This window comes from Gracilinanus agilis, chromosome 1, assembly GCF_016433145.1.
Source record: "Gracilinanus agilis isolate LMUSP501 chromosome 1, AgileGrace, whole genome shotgun sequence".
Lineage (NCBI taxonomy): Eukaryota > Metazoa > Chordata > Mammalia > Didelphimorphia > Didelphidae > Gracilinanus > Gracilinanus agilis.
In genome coordinates, this window is record NC_058130.1 from 149,279,596 (window position 1) to 149,300,997 (window position 21,402).

Sequence of the window (21,402 nt, forward strand, 5' to 3'; positions counted from 1 at the left end):
TTTTATTTATATATACTATAGAAATATATGTTTTATTTATATATACTATAGAAATATATGTTTTATTTATATATACTATAGAAATATATGTTTTATTTATATTTATATAGAAATATATATTATTTCTATATAAATATAAATATAAATATAAATATATATATAAAAACATAAACATTACACACACACACAGACACCTTGAATTCAGGCCTTTCTTTTCCTATATATCTGCTTGAGTCAATCTGTTAATATGATTTTATGTCTTTATTTTATGTGGCATCTTGTCAGAGCAAAACCATTTATTACCCATTTTCTTAATCTGTTTGAGCCTTGGAGTCAGAATTGGGAGGGCTATTTACCCATCCATCCCCTATATCCCCTACCTTTAGGCAATACCTGCCAGAGCCTTAGAGGTACCCAGAAGAGAGGGAGTCCTGCGAGGTGTCCGTGTGTAAGTGATCAAAAGGAGAAGGCTGTGATTCTACTTCAGTGCCTCCCTGAGTCATTTCTTATTGGGTGGGATCTCCTTCCATTGGTACGGATGGATCCCAGCCCCTCTGTAACTTCTCATCCCGTGCTGACATGGTTGCTTATGCCTTTCCATCCATATTCCGTGGAGCAGAGGGTTCTTAACCTTTTTTTCTTATGTGTCACAGATAACGTCAGCAGTCTAGTCAAGCCCTTTAGCAGAATAATGATTTTGAGTGCATTGGATGAAACACACAGGAATACAAATGAAACCAATTATATTAAATTATAGTGATAAAAATAGTAAAAAAAAAATCCTCTTAAGTTACAGATCTTGGGTTATAAACCCAGAATATGGAATATCTTCCCCAGATGGTGCCCTTTTTTTTTATATTATTTAATGGAAGTCAGTGCTTTGATTTAGCAATTCTTCCTCATTCACATAAGACAATAATCACTCTTGTAACTTACGTGTGTCCTAAAAGTCTGAGTGTGATTTAAAGATAGTGCAACATAAAGGCTGCGCTAAAACTTTTGGGACACCCGAATCACTGTTAAAATGAGACAATCTTATGTCAATTCTCATTTATTTTTTCACTTCACCTTTTTCTTTATAGTTAGGTGGGTAAGGCCATGGGATCATATTTTCCCTCATTGCCTTAATAATGTTTTTCCATTGCTTTTAGAGAGGCAATAGAGATCTAGCCCTAGATCCAGGGAGAGACCTGAGTTCCAATCTTGTTTCACCTACTGAGTAGCCATTTAAGTTATCCAAACTCCAGTTTCATCATCTGTAAAATGGAGATAGTCAGAACCCCTACTTTTCATGGTCTTTATGAAGCTCAAATGAAATAATATATGTAAAGCACTAAACAAATCTAATCTATTATTATTATTATTATTATTATTATTCTGCAGTTGTCTTAATTTTCTAACTTGCAGATGCTTTTAAACATGCTTTTATTAACCACTCCAACAAATACAACTCGGCCATTAAATGTTTCAAAAATGTGAATACCTTCCGTTCAAGAGCTGTTATTTTTTACACTAATTTAATTGCATTCAGCAAACATTTAAAAAGTGCCTACTGTGTACGAGGTACTGTGTATCTGCTCTGAAGAAACTTTTTTAGTCTATGGAAGTAGGGATGGACATATAACATAACTTCAATATATTTAAGGTAGGAAAGGGCCTTAAAGGCCATTCAAGCCTCTCATCTTCCAGATGAGGAAACTGAGGCCCATAGAGTTTAAGTCACTTGTCCAAGCTGAAATTCAGTTTGAAGTACACTCATTTCAAACCCAACATTCTTTCTGGGGGGGGATCTATCCTGCCAGTCTCAAAAATAAGAATGTTGATTTCTTCTCTGAAGAAAATTTTGGCTTAAAGAGGGAAAACAGATCTTACCTGCCACAATTCTGTTAGACATCTTATTCCAGATAGGAACACTAGTAACCTTATAACAGAAGAAGTCAGGACCATCAGTGATTACTAGATTTTCTAAGAATGTAGACATATTGAGACATATTGAGCCCAGCAACTAGATAAGGGATTGATTCTGTTTAATCTGAGCCCATGTACTACTATTTTTTGCTAAGAACTTGGACAAGATTTCTCTATTTAACCTTTTCCTTACTTATTTATTTTTTTAACTTTAAGGCAAAAGCTCTAACTGTTATAGAAGAGACTGTATCATAAATTTGCCTCAGGGTCTGGTTACAGCTGTTTCCTGTTACATCATCCAGGCCTGTCTTTTGTCTGGGGTTAAAAAAAAAATTTAAAGCATGTGATGCTCGCCTTGCTGATGTGGCGGAAATTCTTAAACTGAGCCACACGCATATTTTCTTGGCAGCTGTGTCCTTGTACCTTGCAAGCTGCTGCCCCAGTCCAGCGCAAACAAGGGCTTTGAGCTCTTCATGGCTGTGTAATCAAAGCGTCCCCACGCTGCTTGACCAGTTACTTATTGTCTGATTTGCTAATTTCCTTTGGGACAAATGGAAAAGAAAAGAATCAATTGACTTATTTATCTTACCAGCCACTGGAAAGAAGGCTGCTTTTTTTTTTTGGGGGGGGGTAGGGTTTTTTGTTTGTTTTGTACACTCCTTCCAAACTCTCATAGTTCTTAAATTGTTTAAAATGTTTTTTCAATATTAAGGAACCTTTATATTTATTGTGAGTTATTTGTGACATGCAAAAATTCTTTCATCTTTGCTAGAGAGAAAATAGGTGTTGCAGTGGACAGACCTTGGAGTAATTGAAAACCTGAATTCCAATATTGTATCAGACCCTACCCTGGGCAAGTTACTAAACTTCTGTTTGTCTCAGTTTCCTGAGGCACTGTAAAATGAGAATAATAGCAGCACTTGCTTCTTAGGGATTTTCGTAAAGAATGAATGAAATAATATTTTTTAAAGCACCCACCACATATATTAAGCACTATATAAATGCTTGATCCTTTCTTTCACTGCCCTTTCTTTTGGCAAACCTGTGATGTCATTGGTATGGATATTCTCTCAACTGATAAAAAAAAGACCCTAAATGTCTTCTCTTCTTGTGTTATTCTTGCCCATAATTTCCATAGAAGACTTAACCCAATATGCTGGTACCTTCCTTTTTTTCCCCCATTTTTCAGAGTTGTTTTATTTTTCGAAATTCTCCTTTTTACTACATGGCTCACTCCCTGCCTCTCCCACTCATACATGTTTTTGTTACACTTTTTAGCACATCAGACATTTTGCCTATTCGTGTCCCTTGACCATTTATCAATTGGGGAATGGCTTGATTTTTTCGTACAATTGACTGATCTCCTTATAAATTTGAGAAATTAGACCTCTGTCAGAGTTTTTTTGTTATAAAGATTTGTTGCTTCCCTTCTAATTTTAGTTGCATTGGTTTTGCTTGTACAACAACTTTTTAATTTAATGTAATCGAAATTCATTTTATATTTTGAAATATTCTCTATCTCTTGCTTGGTCTTGAATTCTTTCCTTTCCCATAGATCTGACAGGTATACTATTCTATGTTTACCTAATTTACTTATAATTTCCCTCTTTATATTTTTATATTTAATATATTTTATATTTAAGTCATTTAAGTCGTTCCCCCATTCTGAATTTATCTTGGTATAAGGTGTGAGATGTTGATCTAAACTTTTCCAATTTTCCAGGCAGTTTTTGTCAAATAGTGGGTTCTTGTCCTCAAAGCTGGTATCTTTGCGTTTATTGAATACAAGTTTGTTGAGGTCATTTACCCCAAGTCTTCCACTAATCTACCCTTCTAGCTCTTAGCCAGTACCATATTGTTTTGATGACCACTGCTTTACAGTATGGTTTAAGATCTGGTACTGCTAAGTCTCTATCCTTCACATTTTTTTTATTAGTTCGCTTGATATTCTTGATCTTTTCTTCTTCCAAATGAACTTTGTTATAATTTTTTCTAGTTCTATAAAAAAGTTTCTTGGTAGTTGGATAGGTATGGCACTGAATGAGTAAAATTAATCACATTAAACATTTTGAAGGATTGGTTCTGTTGCCCTGAGCCCAATCTACCAGAATACCTAGATGGTGTGGATTTCGGATGAAGGTGGAACATTGATATTAAAGCCAAGATTTTCCTTCCATCTTAGTCTGAGTGAACTATTTGCTAAGAATTAGCTGCTCTAAAACTTTGCAGGATCTCTCCCCCCCCCCCCATTGGCTTTGCCAGGCTTTCTGATCTGTATCAGATACAGCCTTATTTCCTCTCTAAACATAATAGGAGAAAACCCATTATTTTTAAATTGAGGAAAGGCCTTTTATTTCTTGTGTTTTCTAGAGTTTTCAATAGGAGTGGGTGTTGTATTTTGTCAAAAGCTAATATTTTTAAAGGGAAAAGATTCTCTCCTTCCTTTCTAGTGGTAATACTGTTGACTAGGTGCTAGTTGGAGTTACTATTTCATTAGTGGTGGCAAGACCATCATTTGTTCACTTAGCAGCATGACTGAGATAGCTAGATAGGTTTGAGAATAGCCAGGGAACAGAATAAATCCAATTTGCTCACATAGGGGATTAATGTAGCGATTCTGTATTCTCATGACTGTGAGACTAGGCATGGGAGCTAATTACTCATACTGCTTCTTAAAATAAAGGTGTCTGGCCCCTGATGTTGTTTCATTGCAATTACGTGAACGAATGAGCTGGGGTTGATTTTTCTGTAGTCACAGAAATGGTGCCTCCTAGGAAATACCTCATCATGGTAGTAAGAAAATCTAGCAGTTTCCAAACTGTGAAATTGCGGGAGGGATATAGTTAAGAGTTTTACCTGCGCCACAACTGCATTCCATATTCATTGGTATGGCTACTATTCAAGGGAGTGGAAGGGGAAAATCATTTTTGAAAACCTTTCCTAGTCCTTCTTAATCTTAGGGCCTTGCCTCTTAGACAGTTTATCCTTGTACATAGTTGTTTGGATGTTATCTCCTCACTAGACTATGAATTCCTTGAGAGCCGGGAACTATTTTTTGTTGCCTTTTTTTGGTTATCTCCAGCATTTAGCACAGTGCTTGTCACGTAGTAGGAGATTAATGAATCCTAGTTGATTGACTGACTGAACGTTCCATTTAGCATGAAAAAAATGCAAAATTTCCCAGAAATCCCATTTTTTTTACTGTGATGTTTATAGTTGCTAAAATAGTATAAAATAATAAATAAAAATAAAATAATAAAAACTAGTACAAAAACATACAAATGCAGTTTGGAAAGAATGTTTAAAGACAGCTTTAAATGTAGCCCATAAAGTGGCAGGTAGGTTGCCCAGTGGATAGAGTGCCAGGCTCAGAGATGGGAAGTCCTAGGTTCAAATCTGGCCTCAGATACTACCTAGCTGTGCGACCCTGGGCAAGTCACTTAACCCCAATCATCTAACCGTTACTGTTCTTCTGCTGTGGTACTAATACTTAGAATTGATTCTAAGAAGGTAAGTGTTTTTAAAAAAATAGCCCATAACATTGCTACTGATCATGTTTATTATTAATAGATTTTCATTGGGCTCTTTACTGTGTAAAAGAGATATTCTCTGGTCCTTTGGATTGCACTTGGGGATGACTGTGGATTTCTAGGAAGGCCTAAACATTTATAATGCTTCTGAAGAGATGTCATGGCCCTCAAAGAACAACAGCTGTGTAGAAGAGTTATATCATGACATGGCTCTACCTACCTGGGTTGGTGTCTCTCTTGATCTGTGTCTGAATTCTTATACCATCTCTAATTTGACAATGAAATTCTCTTAGTCTATAAATAAATATTGTCACGGCAACACCATCCATTCTTATTTGTATCTCGTCAGATGTCATTTGTAACTTTGTCAGGGTGGAGAATTGGGTGGTGGGAGGGCAGGCTAAGTCAGCAGAGAAACCAGTACTAGTAGACCCAAAATTGGAAGGATGTCAAGGTTCTGGACAGCAAAGGACCTAAAAGTCAGTGCTTATGAGGAGGAACAGTCCAGACAGGGAAGCTGGGTATCAGGTTCAGAGGCAGGTGAGAATGACACAGGGTTCCAGAGAGGGAACTTGTTTGAGAAAAGCGATCATGAAGGATATTCCTAAATAAGGAAATAGAACCAAGCATCTGGGAGATCCATCAACAGCAGTCATATACCCAGATTATAGAACATGGGGACAAGAATGGGCAAGAATCCAGGTGTATAAAGAAAGAGGAGGCAGCAGGGCTTCCAGTTGCAGGCATGGAGAGACTGGGCTAAAGTATTCAAGACTTGAGGCATGGAGAGAAGGGGGAGCTGGTGTTGGAACTTAGGTACAGAGTCTAAGGAGCAGGTACAAGAGTTGGGAATCAGTCACTCAGTCAATAAACAGTTACTAAGCACCTACTTTTATGCCAGGCCCTCTACTAATAAGCACTGGACCAGGAACACGAATAACTTTGATTCTGAGTGAGCATCTCCTAAAATTCGGAACTGACATCAGAGTTTAGGTTGGACCAAATTCAAACTTTGGGTGAAACTATAAGCTGCAAAAGTCCCATTTGATTTGGAAGAGGAGATTGGCAGAAAAAGGTCAACTTAGAGCCATCTGTAACAGAGCCAGTCATATTCCCTTCTTGGAGAGGATTCTTCCCACTTTCTGACAAACTTCTTCCAGGTCCCTTTGTTTCAGGGGCTCCTTCTCCCTAGGATTAAATACAAACTATTCTTTTGGGCATTTCAACCCTTCCTACCTTTCTAGGCTTATTATAGATGACTGCTTTTCACAAACTGTCTAGACTTTTTAAACTGGACTTCCTACTGTTTCTCACATCTGACATTTCTCCTCCTATCTCTCTATCTTTGTAGAGGCTGTTTCCCAGCCTTGGCATGAACTCCCTTCTCATCCCTAGCTTCCTTCAAAGCTCAGCTCAAGTGCTCATAATAAGTGAAGACTTTTCTGATTTCCTTGATGTGTGAGTGTCTTTCCCCACCCCCAAGTATCTTGTATTAACTTCATATAGAGTTTGTGTCTGCTTATATGCTTTCTTCAATAGAACATGAATTCCTTTAGTAGGTAATGTTTCCATTTTGTCTTTGTGCCCATTGCCTGGTGCAGAGAAGGCATTTAATAATAAATGTTTATTGATTCATATTGGGAATGCATCCTTTTGATATGAAAAATTGCTAACTAAACCATGTAACCATTCCTCTCATGCCTTCCTCTTGTTCTATTTTCCAAGGAATAAAACATGATATGGTAGAGATTGTTCCAATAGGAATTAGGAAATGTAGATTCTACGCCTATCTCATCTGGCTATGAGAGTCTAGACAACTCATTCTAGTCCCCAAGGCCATTGACATACTCATCTGTTTCAGGGACAGCATGTTAAACTATGTCTATGGATAAAGTTTGGTTTCAGGGAAGATAATTTAACATATTTTATATTAAACATAATACAAAATAATATAATTGTATAATAAAATACAAATAATATAAAAATAATGTTAAAAAAGTTTTGCTCTCTAGTTAAACCTTATTGGCTAAATCTGAATGTATTCTCTAGTGCAGTGGTTCCCAAATTTTTTTAGCCTACCATCCCCTTTCCAGAAAAAATATTACTTAGCCCCCTGGAAATTAATTTTTAAAACTTAATAGCAATTAATAGGAAAGATAAATGCACCTGTGGCCATCACTATACCCCCTGGATCGCTGCAGCACCCACCAGGGGTCGGTGGCGCCTACTTTGGGAATCACTGTTCTAGTGCATTGTTATCTAGTGGTTTGTCTTTGTTAGGAGTTAGAGTAGCTGACATTTGGGGTTCACTTTTCAGAGTCACTCTGCTAATGTTTTCCTCCCATCCTTCATGGTGGCATGGAGGTCCCCTGTTTGCTCAAAGACTATGATATCAAGAACAAGCTGGAAAGCATCTTTAGTATAGTTGGGGCAGCTAGGTGGCACAGTGGATAGAGTGCTGGGCATGGAGTCAAGAAAACCCATCTTTCTGAGTCCAAATCTTTCCTCAGATATTTACCAGCTATGTGACTGTGGGCAAGTCACTTAACCCTGTTTACCTCAGTTTTCTTATCAGTAAGATTATCTGGAGAAGGAAATGACAAACTATTCCAGAATCTTCACCAAGAAAACTCCAAATAGGGTCACAAAGAATTGGATATAATTGAATTGATTCAACAATAAAATAGACTTGGTGATAGAATATCTACCTCTTTTCTAAGAATCAACTTAGATAAGTTCAAAGATGCTCATCACTCTGCTCAACCAATCAGTTAGTCAAGTATTTCCTCTAAGTGCTATGTGCTCTGTAGATACAGAGACAGAAATGAAACAACCCCAGATGTCAAAGAGCAGGTATTCTAAAGGAGAGACAACATGTACAAATGTAGGTAATTTTTTCTTTCCCATCTTCAGGGGTCACATTCACATGTAGCAAGTGGTATGCAATGCCTCTATTTCCCTCACGTTGGGGCAGGTTGTAAAGAACTTTAAATGTGAAACAAAAGAATTTATAGTAGTTCATCGAGGTAATAGGGAGCCACTGCAGTTCATTGAACAGAGGGGGTGGGAGTGACATTGTCAAACCTGGGATTTAGGAAGATCATTTTGGTGGCTGGGCAGAGGCTGAATTGGATAGAGGAGAGACGTGAGGCCAGGAGACAAATTAGAAGGATATTACAATAATCCAGGTAATCGAAGATGAGGGCTTAAATCAGGGTAGTGGCTGTGGGAGTGAAGAAAAAGGAGCAAGCAGAGTGTGCAAAGCTGGTTGCATTGAGCACCTCTTAAAGACCATCTACTAAATAGGAGAGAAGGGGATGGATGGAATCATATCCATACTGATGGAATCCCATATTTTTTAAATATTAGAAGATTTCCAAAAGAAATAAGAGAATATATGCCCTTCCACAAGATAGACCATAGTTCATTATTTTGGTATTTCAAAAGGTCAGTTATTCATTGATGTGGGAACTCTCCCTTTTGATCTAGTTTGTAAATCCTTAAGAATTCTATGTTTAAAAAAATTTCAGCCAGAGGCCAACCTGGTGGCAAGCCTTTCTTAGGTATAAGAGCTCATCCTTGAATAATAAGAAGCCTATCACAGAGCTCGTGTGTTGTAATTTTTATGGTAGAACCTGCAAGAACTTGTGTTGGACTAACAGCCTTCGTGAGCTTTGGACTCTCTCGTCCTAATGTGAGGTGTTGTGGAGGGGAAAAGGTTGTAGAATAAACCAAACAGCTGTGCCATTGCCGTGTGGCAAAGGAGAACTCCCTACGGGACAGAAGACCTGGTCCTTTGAAGTCCTAGCAATGGCCTTCTCATCACAGAGCTTTGCACTAGAAGCCACTCTCCTTTCTCTGTGTCCTAGTTTTCTGCCTCAGCCAGAAGTTAGCGGCATTAATGTAAAGAAGTTGTGAGAAGTGTAGTAATTTATTAATGATGGTGAATGTTTAGAAATACAAAGTGCTATATAAATATTTAATAATAGTAATGATGGCACTTTGGTCAGTAATTCTGTGAGGAGCCAAACTACATTTGTATTATAAGATGATGGTTAGAGTTGAGAACTAAATAGCCAAGTTAGGATATATTTAAGGGTAGCATCAGCATAAATTAATATTCATGGAGCTTCTACAGTTTGCTTGGCACTTAATATGAGGTACTTCAGAGAAGGTTGGATCAAAAATGGCTTTTATTCTCAAGGAAAGCATGAGCTTTTAGCATTCATAGTCATAGTGGAAGATATATGCTATTATCCTGTAATGATTTGGAAAGGATTTTAAGTGTTCAGTGTAATTTCTAATTTAGCTTCTCCCTCTCTTTTCTTGATGAATTTCTACCTATCCTTTAACATCCAACCCAAAAGCTGTCTCTGTATAAAACCTTCCATAATTCCATTGATTGGTAAGAAAATTCCTCATCAGATGTCATGTTCTATTACAGTGTTTTAATACAATTCAGTCATCATATCTCTCCCAGTATCTTATACCTTACCTTGAAGGTGAGGACCATGTTTTGTACCAACTTTGTAGATATCAACAATACTTTTTGTACAGAGAATAATGTGTGTTGTGAAATAAAAACTAAATGGGTTGGGTAATTAGTTGTCATTATATAGTTGGTTATAGACCTAAGGAGAAAAGGGACCATACAATTGTAAAGATTGAATCCACATAATACCTGTATCATGAGAATTGCATGCCACAGTGGATAGCGAAGCAATCTCAGAGTCAGGAAGAACTGGACTGAAGTCCCATCCATGACACAATTGACTCTGTAATCCCTGGACGAGTCACTTGACTTCTTAGTCAACTATCAGGCAACTTTTTAAGGCTGTAAGTTGCAAAACAATTTCTGACCTGCATTGGTAGAAGGAATTTTCTATGTCATTGAGGTCATAGTTCTAAAAATGCTGAGGAGTTTTTGCTTTTTCCTACTCTTGTCATTCACTCCATTAGAGTTCTATATTGATGCTTCATTGTGGCATGGAGGTGACCTTATGTTTTCTAAGGCTGTGCTAATAATACACAGGCACTGGCCTCTGTGTCCTACCAGGATGCAAAGACTGTGGAAGTGCTTGCTGTTAGACTGTATGTCTGAGTACCATCCTACTTAAATTTGGAGAGGTTCATCACCACATTAGTCCTTTTTTTCCCCCTTTGGGGATCAGTTTACTTCAAAGTCATACACTAACAGTGATTTTAAAAACTTAATACACACAAATGTTAATGACTAACAAGCATTCAGGAACAGGACAGGGATCTATGTCATAGTTATTAAATAAATTAAAAGATATATTAGATACAGAAAAATAAAGCAGTTTTCAAAGAATTAGGGTAATGAATTGTTTTGGCCATAGCAATTTTTAAAGACCTTCAGCTATTTATAGAGAAGTGATTTGTATAATTCAGGAAATCACAGGTCATTGCATCAATGAGGTGCTCTTACTTGCTTTTTAAATTTATTTAAATTTATTTTATTTCTGAGCTTAAAAAGTTATTAAATATAGCCAGCCAGGGTATTTCTGGAACATAGTTTTTGAAATGAAAAGTTTTCATGTGTCCCAACAGAGAAATAAGATTTTGTTCTTCTCTGACCCTTTTTTCCTTTCACCCTTTTGTTGCCACCCCTACCCCTTCTCCTCTCCGTGCCCATTTCAGTTATCCACCATGAAGAGCTGGAGTGACATGAGACAAGAGGTGATGTTTCTAACCAATGTGAACAGTAGCAGTTCCTCTACCCAGATCTACCAAGCTGTGTCTCGAATTGTGTGTGGTCACCCTGAGGGTGGAGGGTTGAAGATCAAGTCCCTTAATTGGTACGAGGACAACAACTACAAAGCCCTCTTTGGAGGAAATAACACTGAAGAGGAGGTGACGAGCTTCTATGATAATTCCACCAGTAAGTACCTGGGATTCAAGCCAAGTCATGCACTCCCTTCCTTCCTAGAACAAATCTCATCCTGCAGTAGTCATGAAGAGGATGAGTCTTTTCTTTTCTGAGGGGCAGAAAAGGAATGGTTGGAAGGTGATAACTCCAGCCAGTTTGTTGTTAGTGGGTGTTATTCCCTTTTAAGGGCAAGTTTATTCTATCAGCATTAGATCTGAAATGCATCTTGATGGCGAGAGTGAGTATATGTTCTCTGATATAACCAAATGATCTACTGTTCATTTTTGGTTCTTCACTGGACAAATACTCTTGCAACAATAGCATATCCACTAGCCACATCTTGGTAGTTTGCTATGGGTGTACACCTTTGGTTTAGTGAAGCAATGTGGAGCCAATGTTAGATATTGATGATGTTTTCATTGACAATATATTGCAACTTTTCTTTTCTTCATTTCCCAACCACAAGCATATATTTCAACCACGGTTCAAAAGCTTTTTGTGTTTTGATGTACGGCTTAAGACATTTGCAGGCTGTTTGATAACACCCGATGCTTTGTTTTATGGAAGGTTTATTATGAAATGGCATCCTTCCCTCTTCCTTAGTCCTCCTGGCCACTATAGATGCATTCTACTCTTTATAGTAATATAAAGTTTGGTTAGGGTAACCAATAAGATAAGGATCTGAAAGCTGTGTATAAATGCAATCTTTATAAATTATGCCAGTCGGTATAGGAAGAAAGTTCAGTATTTAAGTATGAATCTTTTGGTCTTTTTTTTTCTTTGTAAATTGAAGACTTTCATACAATGAATAAATAAGTTCCTCATCTAGCCCTTGTAATTTTTATTTTTGTTTATTGGATATGTTAGAAATCTTTACATGTTTGATGTGAAGAGGATTAGGGAGAACAAATGACTAGTTCTCTCTCTTTTTTTTTTAATTTTTTTAAATTTTAAACCCTTAACTTCTGTGTATTGACTTATAGGTGGAAGAGTGGTAAGGGTAGGCAATGGGGGTCAAGTGACTTGCCCAGGGTCCCATAGCTGGGAAGTGTCTGAGGCCGGATTTGAACCTAGGACCTCCCATCTCTAGGCCTGGCTCTCAATCCACTGAGCTACCCAGCTGCTCCCAGTTCTCTCTTTTTTTAAAAACCCTTATCTTCTATCTTAGAATCAATACTTCTTCCAAGGCAGAAGAATGGTAAGGGTTAGGCAACGTGGGTAAGGTGACTTGCCCAGCGTCACACAGCTGGGAAGTATCTGAGGTCAAATTTGAACCTAGGACTTCCCATCTCTAAGCCTAACTCTGAGCCATCTAGCTGCCCCATAGTTCTTTCTTCAGAAACATTTGGGTCAGTTTGAGCATTCCAAGGCAAATTTAGCTCATAGATAGGCCTGTTCCATTTTAGTGACAACAATATAAAACTTTCCAAGTAAGAATTATTTTCAGCTTGGGAACAGTTAAAAAAAGAGTTTTAAACCTTCGTACTTATGAGCATTTTTTTTAATATATTAAGTGCACATACTTGTTTTTGAATATGGTGGCAGAAATGTACACACTTGTATGAAATATGTGTGAATCTTTGCCATTTGTAATGAGATAGTACTATTTAGATTTTAAGTGCACACACTTGTTTTTGAATATGGAGATAGAAGTTTACACACTTGTATGAAATATGTATGAGTCTTTGTCATTTATAATGAAACAGTACCATTTTTTTTGCACATCATTGGTGACTGTATCCTCACCTTCTTTTCTTATAGCTCCTTATTGCAATGATTTAATGAAGAATTTGGAATCTAGTCCTCTTTCTCGAATTATTTGGAAGGCTCTAAAACCTCTGCTTGTTGGAAAGATCTTATATACTCCTGACACACCAGCTACTAGAACACTCATGTCTGAGGTAAGTAGTTGGTAGATTCTTAAAACCTGTTTCTGTCCTAAGGGATCTCCCATATCCTATGATGACGAGGAACATAATGATTGTAAGTCAGAAAAGAGAAGTCTGCACGTTATTCGTAAAGTGCATTGCGTTGAGAGCCAGAAGATTGGATCAAACTGGGTGCTTGCCATTTGTCACCTTTTTGAGGTAGAAAGTTACTTAACCTCTGGGGACCCCAATTGCCTCATGCAAACTGATGGAGTTGGGCCAGAGAGTCTCCAGGGTCCCTTTCAGCTTTAAATCCTTTGCTCTGTCTTCTGGAAATGTGCTAAGAAAGGGATAAAGCCTGACATACTTATTTCAAAAGTAGTTCTGAGCTTTTCACAGAGTAATGATGTTTGTGTCCATTAAGCAAGCCAGATGGTACTTAGGCTGGATTCTAATACCTGAATTCACCTTAATTTGTATATACTTAAAAAAAAAAACCCAACCACCAAATGTCTCTTTACCCTCTTTAAGAAGAATGACTTTGTTTTGTCTTTCTAGAAGTCAATATTTTTCTTCTAACTTAAGGCTTTATAAAAGCAAGCCAAAAGAGGGTGAGGGTGTGTGTGTGTGTGTGTGTGTGTGTGTGTGTGTGTGTGTGTGTGTGTGTGTGTGTGTGTGGTGTTAAGGACACATGGACAGTTTTAGTCATTCATCCGATGTATGTGGTCTAGATTGAATTCTATCCCACAGCTAGTTTGAACAAGCTATTTCTTGATAAGATTTTACTAGATATTGGAAAGAACACTTAATTTTAAGTGAGGAGTTTCAATCCCAGCTCAGTACATGCTAACTGTGTGCCTGATGACAAATTACTTCTTCTTTCTGAGTCTCACATTCCTTACCTGTAAAATGGATATTTTAAGGAGAAATAGCATGATGTAGTGGATTAAGAGTTGCCCTTAGAGTCAGAAAGACTTGAATTTAGATCCCTTCTCTGCCCACATAATATCTCTGTCATCTTGGGCAAATCACTTAATTTCTCAATGTTTCTACACAACTCTGAAACTTTATAAATTGGAGAACAATTGCTGATACACATTTAAAAAGGCTGTTCCCTTCTTGAAGTTTTGTAAACTGCTCAACTTACAAGTCTGGGCTAGGGAAAAACAAATAAGCAAAAACAACAAACCAAAAAACCCAGTCTGCTTCACAGAGTTGTCTCCTTTTCCTCCTCCTCTTGGTTGTTCTTAAAAAGGAGATAGCTTAGGGCAGCTGGGTAGCTCAGTGGATTGAGAGTCAGGCCTAGAGACGGGAGGTCCTAGGTTCAAACCCGGCCTCAGACACTTCCCAGCTGTGTGACCCTGGGCAAGTCACTTGACCCCCATTGCCCACCCTTACCACTCTTCCACCTATAAGTCAATACACAGAACTTAAGGGTTTAAAATAAAAAAAAAAAGGGGGTAGCTTCTAGTTGTGTTAGCTTTATGTTAGTGAAGAAATGTTTACTTATAAACATGTGCTGTTATTGAAAGACTTCATGTTCCAATGGAAAGGGTTTTAGAGTTCGAGCACCTGGTTCGAATTCTGACTGCCCTTTCCTATTTGTGTTACCTTTGGACAAGACAATTACCTTCTCTAGGGCTCCTCTGTAGTAGTACCTTCCAGCTTCCAGCTTATGATCCCTTATCATTTGATTGCCTTAAATTAACAACTCACTAAGTGGCCTTCAATGAAGTAATACTGTCTAGGGAATGAAGATCAAATCGTACATCTTCGTACTATTTTTGTGAGACTCTTCTGAGAGCATTTCCTTCAAGATTTCTAGGTCTTTCCTGAGTCTTCTTGGAGAGTAGTGTTTTTCAGAGGTGGAATGTGGCTGAGCCTGACTATGCTACCTTTTCCTCCTTAAGATCTGTGGAGTAGTAGCTTGTTGATTTTACGCCAAAGCCTCCACCAGCATTTATAGCCAACATTTGTATAGTATTTAAAAATTAGCGAATTGCTTTGTGTATATTATTTCATTTGATCTCTTTTAAGTTTTGGAAAATTTTTCTTCACAAAGCTGATCTTGAGAATAGCAGTACATTAGTTGGCGGGATTTTATTCCTTTTTCCAGATATGTTTCCACTCCCCACCCCTCATTAGTATTGCTAAATTATTATCGTGTTTGACAGGGCTGGGCTTCCCCTGGAACAGTAACCAAACTTTGGTCAAGATCTATTGCAAGTGGGGCACAGTTTGTATATAACATGTGTAATTCATGAGATGACCCTCTCTTCTTCTTCTTTTTTTTTTTTCCTGTTGCTCTTCCCTGCCATAGGTGAATAGAACCTTTCAGAATCTGGGTGTATTCCATGACTTGGAAGGGATGTGGGAAGAAATCAGCCCCAAAATCTGGACATTCATGGAAAACAGCCAGGAAATGGACCTCATCCGGGTAAGTCCCCTGCCCTTACACTTAACTAATTGTATTTGCCAAAGCTGGGCGAGGCATCAGGCATCCTTCCCCAAAGTGCTCCAAACAAGTTCTTATCTTGAATTGCATCAGCAACACTGCAATACTGAGTTTTTCTCCAATAGCAGGGCTGTTGACCATCAGGGGAGGATTTCAGTGCCCCGGCAACAAGGATGTTGCCTGTACAGCCTCAGCACTTCTTGCGTAGATAGACAAGGACATGTCTACAGGAGGGGCAGTGTGGGCTGGTGGTTAATGGAAGGGATGGGCTTTCATAAAGCCCTGGTCCTTTCTGTTTCCTCTCCCTTACTGACTAATGATTTCAGTCAAAGATTGATAAGTTACTTGTTAAGCTCTCCCATATCTCAGGAGAGGCTGGATATGAGAATATATAAAAAGTAGAAAATATACGTAAAATAAACTCTTTATATAGGCCTACTTTGAAATCCTCTCCGGAGGCACAATGAAAGTCAGGATGGCCTTCGGCAGTCTGTAGATAATAGCATCTATAACTCTGTTTTTCATGCATCGTGAAAAGGATAAATGTTTTAGAGACAATTGAATTTAAAATTGTGGCAGCTTTGTAAGTACTCACTGTCTCCCTCAATTTTAGTGGAGTGCTATTTAATCACATTATCCTCTGACATGCCCTGTGTCAGAGCATCATTAGCCACTGTTGTCTCTTGCCAAGATGAGTGAGAGCTATTTCTAACTTCTCTGTTTCTGCCAACAGGCAGAATACAATTCTGTGAGTCCTCTTCCCCTTACGTGCTTACTTTTGAAGGGAGGAATGGTGATGGAGACATCACCTCAGACATTCCCTCATAATTTTAGATTGGCGGGTGAGAGCCCCTGTTCCTAATCGGGATCTTTCTGCTCCTAATCTTATATGTAATTGCTAGCATTTATATAGTGCTTTAAGGTTTGCAAAGCACTTGGGAAGTATTAGCTCACTTGATTCTCCAAACACCTCAGTGTTGTTATTACCCCCATTATGATGATGATGTTATTATTTTAATTATTTTATTATTATTATCATTATCCCCATTTTACAGACAGGAAAGTCTGAGAGAGGTTTTAAGAGACTTATACAGGGTCCATTGGACACAATGGAGAGAGCATTTAACCTGCAATCAGAAGGATTCTTTCTTTCTCTGACACATTAGCTGTGGGACTATGGCCAAGTCACTTTGCCCCTCCAAGTTTTTTATTTGTAAAATGGGGAAAATAATAATTTCATTACTCATTTCACAAGATGGTTGTGAGAAAATCATCTTATCAACCTTAAGATACTTCAAAAATGTGAGTTGTTAGGGTTTTCTGTAATTTACTATTTTATGCATATGTCTTTTTAATTACCATTAAGTATGTGTTTGAGAAATTGCAAGTAAAGCACATTTTCATGCATTGATCTCTTTTTCAATTGGCTGGCATTGTTATTTCAGAGTCACTTCAGCTTTAACTCTGATTGAATGTCAATTGACAGTGGCGCCTTACACACTCTCTTCCTTTTTTTTAAACTCTGTCAAGTAATCAAATCCTTAAATGCATTAGGGAACGAATGTTGAGATGAATTCGTTTGTAGAGGGAAGACTCCTATGTCTTGGTAAATCACCCTTCCTTTGCAAGTTTCTCTCTTTGGTAAATTTAGAAGTGGTTTGACCAAGTGTTAATGAGTCTTGTAATAATAAACAAGGAGGTGATGTTTCACATTTAAAGTAAAATTTTCTAAAGGGAATTTGGTGGGTCAGATAAATCTCTTTACCCAAGTAGGTACGTGGGCATTAGGGAGGGTAGGATAGACTTAAATGATAAGCATGCCACCGTGACACATGATAAGGAAGTCAGCACAGGTCATAAGGGCAGAAAATTGGTGAGAATCCTCCTGGTTTTAGACAGTCGAGTCAGCATGGATTGTGCCAGTAAATACAGATGTCCCCAAATAGCAGTCAGTCAACTAGCATTGTAGGTTGTAATCCCTTTTACACACACAGAGATATACAGGTGTGTGTACATGTGTGTGACTTGTTCATGGTTACATAATTTGTATGTGTCAGAGGAAGGACTGGAATTAGGTCTTCCTGACTGCAGAACTGATTTTCTGTCCAGTTGAGGTTAAGCGACTCTTAAATTAACCTTAAATTAAGGTTAAATTTGAGGGTATTAAGTTGAAGCTAGTTGACTTTAGTGTTGAACCCTATCCCCCCTCCATGTCCTTTCCCTGCATTTCCCCCCGCACCCCAAAGGTACTCACACCCTTTGTATTGATATGGAACCTTCAGTATTGAACCCCAAGCTGTAGTAGATCTAGTCTTTTCCTGAAAGATCTTCAGTAACCCAGTTAACACATAGGAATTGTCATCCCTTTAACAACCATACTTCTGTTCTTTGCAGCATTCAGCTCTGATGTTTTCATCACTTTGTTTTTAAGAAGGCTTTTTTCTTCCCAAGGACTGACTTTCCTTTCACCTTTCTCCATTACCCGTCTCCTCTACACATCTTAAAGAATATATTTTTTTCTTTCTAGATTCCCCCTCAGAAACTTAAACAAACCTGCCATCTGGTGGGGGTAAAGATCACAGGTGGGAGAATCAGTAATTATTTTTCTGGACACTGGATTATTTAAGAGTAGGGCAGGGATTAGTTGTGGGGCCCAGGTAAACTGGTATATAAGTAGTAAAGATCACAATTAAAATCATATTTATGTGTGCTTTAAGCATAGTGCTTTAGGGTTGACAAGACAAATTACTTTTAAAAGGCACCTTTTAGAGAGGTGATAAGCTCATTGTTCAGGAAGAGATAAACATTTTGAAAAGGGGCAATACAAAGATTAATTTTGCTTGACTTTGTATGTCTGGTGCAAATATATTATTTTTCTTTCTTTCAACTTGAGAGGAAATACAGAAGGGAGGTAGCAATGTAGTTACTAACTTTTTTTTTTTTTTAATTTTAAACCCTTAACTTCTGTGTATTGACTTATAGGTGGAAGAGTGGTAAGGGTAGGCAATGGGAGACAAGTGACTTGCCCAGGGTCACACAGCTGGGAAGTGTCTGAGGCCGGATTTGAACCTAGGACCTCTAACTTTTTTTTTAATCAAGAAAAGACGATTATTGAAGTATTGTTTAAAAAATGTATAGAAGAGAATGGCACAAAGGTCAATCAGAAACAGAGACAAGGATGACAGCTTTAAAAATAACATGCTGACTGTCATATACTTAAAAAGAAAAGCAAGCTGTTCATATCACAAGTTTGTACATCCTCTTTTTCTGTTCTGTTCTACAGATGGAAATGGCCATCATATTTGGTATTGGTAAAAAGAAAAAGGAAAGGAAAAAAGAAGTATTAGCCTCACTGATTCATGTCTGCCTTCCCTTATAAATGTGTTCAATTCTGCTTTCCCTGAAGCTCCCATTTTACCACTCATAAAATGAAGATGATAATGCTTATACTATCTCTTTCTCTTGTACTTTGTAAAATGTTAAAACATCATAGAAATTTGGGCTATCATTATCATAGTTGCCTTTATTGAAGTAAATTGTAAAAATAGAAATCGACGCATGAAAATGCTTAAACTTTAAGAGGGAAACCAGGCAGAGCAAAGAGAACACCTTGTAATTAGAGGATGGGAGAGTAAGCCCCATCTCTGACACTACTTGTGTGTGATTGCTTTCTATAAATCAGACTGGAGACTTAGGCCTCAGTTTCCTAATCTGTGAAATGAGGTTACAGTAAATGTGCTCTGATATCCCTTTTAAGATACAGATCTCTAATTCTAAAAGCCTTCCCCATCCCATGCATTGTTCCTGGAAGATCTGTTTCTAATCCCCTTCTCATATCTATTCCTCAGAGGTTCAGGATTCAAGATTACCTGAGATTTGAGCTGTGTAGACTCCATGGCAGTGATTCCCTGGATTAAAAATAATGATTAGGGCAGCAAATAGCCTCTTTCATAGAAATTTGAGTCCTGTTCTTGATCTTTTGGCAAGATCCAGTGCAGACCTAAGTTGAAGTAAATATAGATTCCCCAGCATCAGGGAAATCTTGGCATGCTCCATCAATTAATCAATAAACATTTATCAATTTATCAAGCACCTACTATGTGCCAGCTGCTGTGCTAAGTGCTTGGTATCCAAAAGAGTCAAAAGACAGTCTCTTCCCTCCAGGAGCTTAAAATCTAATGGATGAGATAGCATGCAAACAAATAAAAGCAAAGCAAGTTTTACATAAGATAAATTGGAAATAATAGAATGAAGACTGCAGAATTAAGAAAGATTGGGGAAGGCTTTTAGTAAAAGATGGATATTTAGTCGCAACTTAAAGGAAACTGGGGAAGTTAGTAGGACATACCTGAGGAAGGAGAGTGCTCCAGGCGTGGGGGATTTGATGTGCTTCTCTCTTCTAATATGGCCCATTTGAGCACCTAATAAGGAGACAAGTGAGTTAAAGGAAGGCATCGTACAGTCTTGGGAAAATGCATCTGAGGTGTTTAGTCATGATCTTAATTGATTACTCATTAAAACTTGAGAGCCTGAAAAATATTTGATGGACTAAATTCTAAATTGAAATCACCTTTTGATTTAAGGATGGGCTTCTACCAGGCTAATCATTCAAGTTTGCACTCCTGTGAACAACTCAAATTCAACAAACTTTTACTCAGCACCTACTCTGTAGAATACTATTCTAGGTTTTGTAAGAGATGTAAAGTTTAAGAAGTCACTGCCCTTTTCTCATATATATATATATGTGTATATATATACATATATGTATACATACATAATATGTATATGTATATATATATATAATCTAGTAGGGAAAACATTTTGTAATTCTTATGATGTAGTTTGTAATTCTTATGCTGCTCTATGAATATGAATTATTGTCAGTGAAATAGTACTTAAAATATCTCAATAACATCAACAAAATAACTTGTTAAATTTATTGTGATTCTACTCGCATATTTAATAACATGATTATTTTCATTTTGACCTAGTTATGAGAAATATCCTCTCCTTTTTTCTTTAGTGGATTGATTATTTATCAGTCTAGATTTCATTATACTAATTTTACTTTCTTTTTGATTGCCAGACTCTGTTGGATGATAAAGTTAACAGCAGTCTTTGGGGACAGCACTTGGTTGGTTTAAACTGGACAACCTCAGATATTGCAGCCTTTTTAGCCAAGAACCCTGAAGATGTCCAGTCAACCAATGGTCCAGTGTATACCTGGAGAGATGCTTTTAATGAGACCAATTGGGCAATCCAGACAATAGCACGATTTATGGAGGTAAGTTGAGAAAACACAAAAAACTTAAGAGTAAAAATGTGTTTTTTGAAAGTTCTTCTTCCCATCTAGCAGTTACTGTGACATTACTATGTGCAGAGAACTGCTATAAGTGTTGTGCTCCTGGATATGCTTCCTAGCCATTATAGTTAGAGACATAGGACAGGAAACAATTAGAGAGTGAATATCAGGTAATATTTGATTTTATGCAAATAGTGTGGTACAATTTGGTTGAAATGCTGAAGAGTTCAAAGTAAGAGAAAGATCTTAGGTAGGGCTAAATGGGCTTCTCAGAATTGAGTCTTGAGAATTTTTCTTTTTTATGTCTTCCTTTCCATAAATGTCTCCCACATCCTGTAAGACTGAAAGCAGGAGAAGGTAGCAATGAATCAGAAGGTGAATACAAAAGGGAGGGAGCCGATAAAGTCATGGTGTCTTAGATTATAAATTTTGCTGTGATTCTTGTTTCA

At 37.5% G+C, this 21,402-nt stretch overlaps 1 protein-coding gene across 1 annotated transcript in view; it reads left to right on the forward strand.

Annotated features, from left to right (window-relative positions):
* ABCA1 (ATP binding cassette subfamily A member 1) overlaps positions 1-21,402 on the forward strand; it is a 128,477-nt gene that overhangs the window by 55,537 nt on the left and 51,538 nt on the right. The window contains exons 7-10 of the mRNA XM_044677907.1: positions 11,010-11,340; positions 13,090-13,229; positions 15,517-15,633; positions 20,738-20,935. Of these exons, the coding sequence (XP_044533842.1) occupies positions 11,010-11,340; positions 13,090-13,229; positions 15,517-15,633; positions 20,738-20,935 (786 nt within the window). The remainder of the gene's footprint in view (positions 1-11,009; positions 11,341-13,089; positions 13,230-15,516; positions 15,634-20,737; positions 20,936-21,402) is intronic.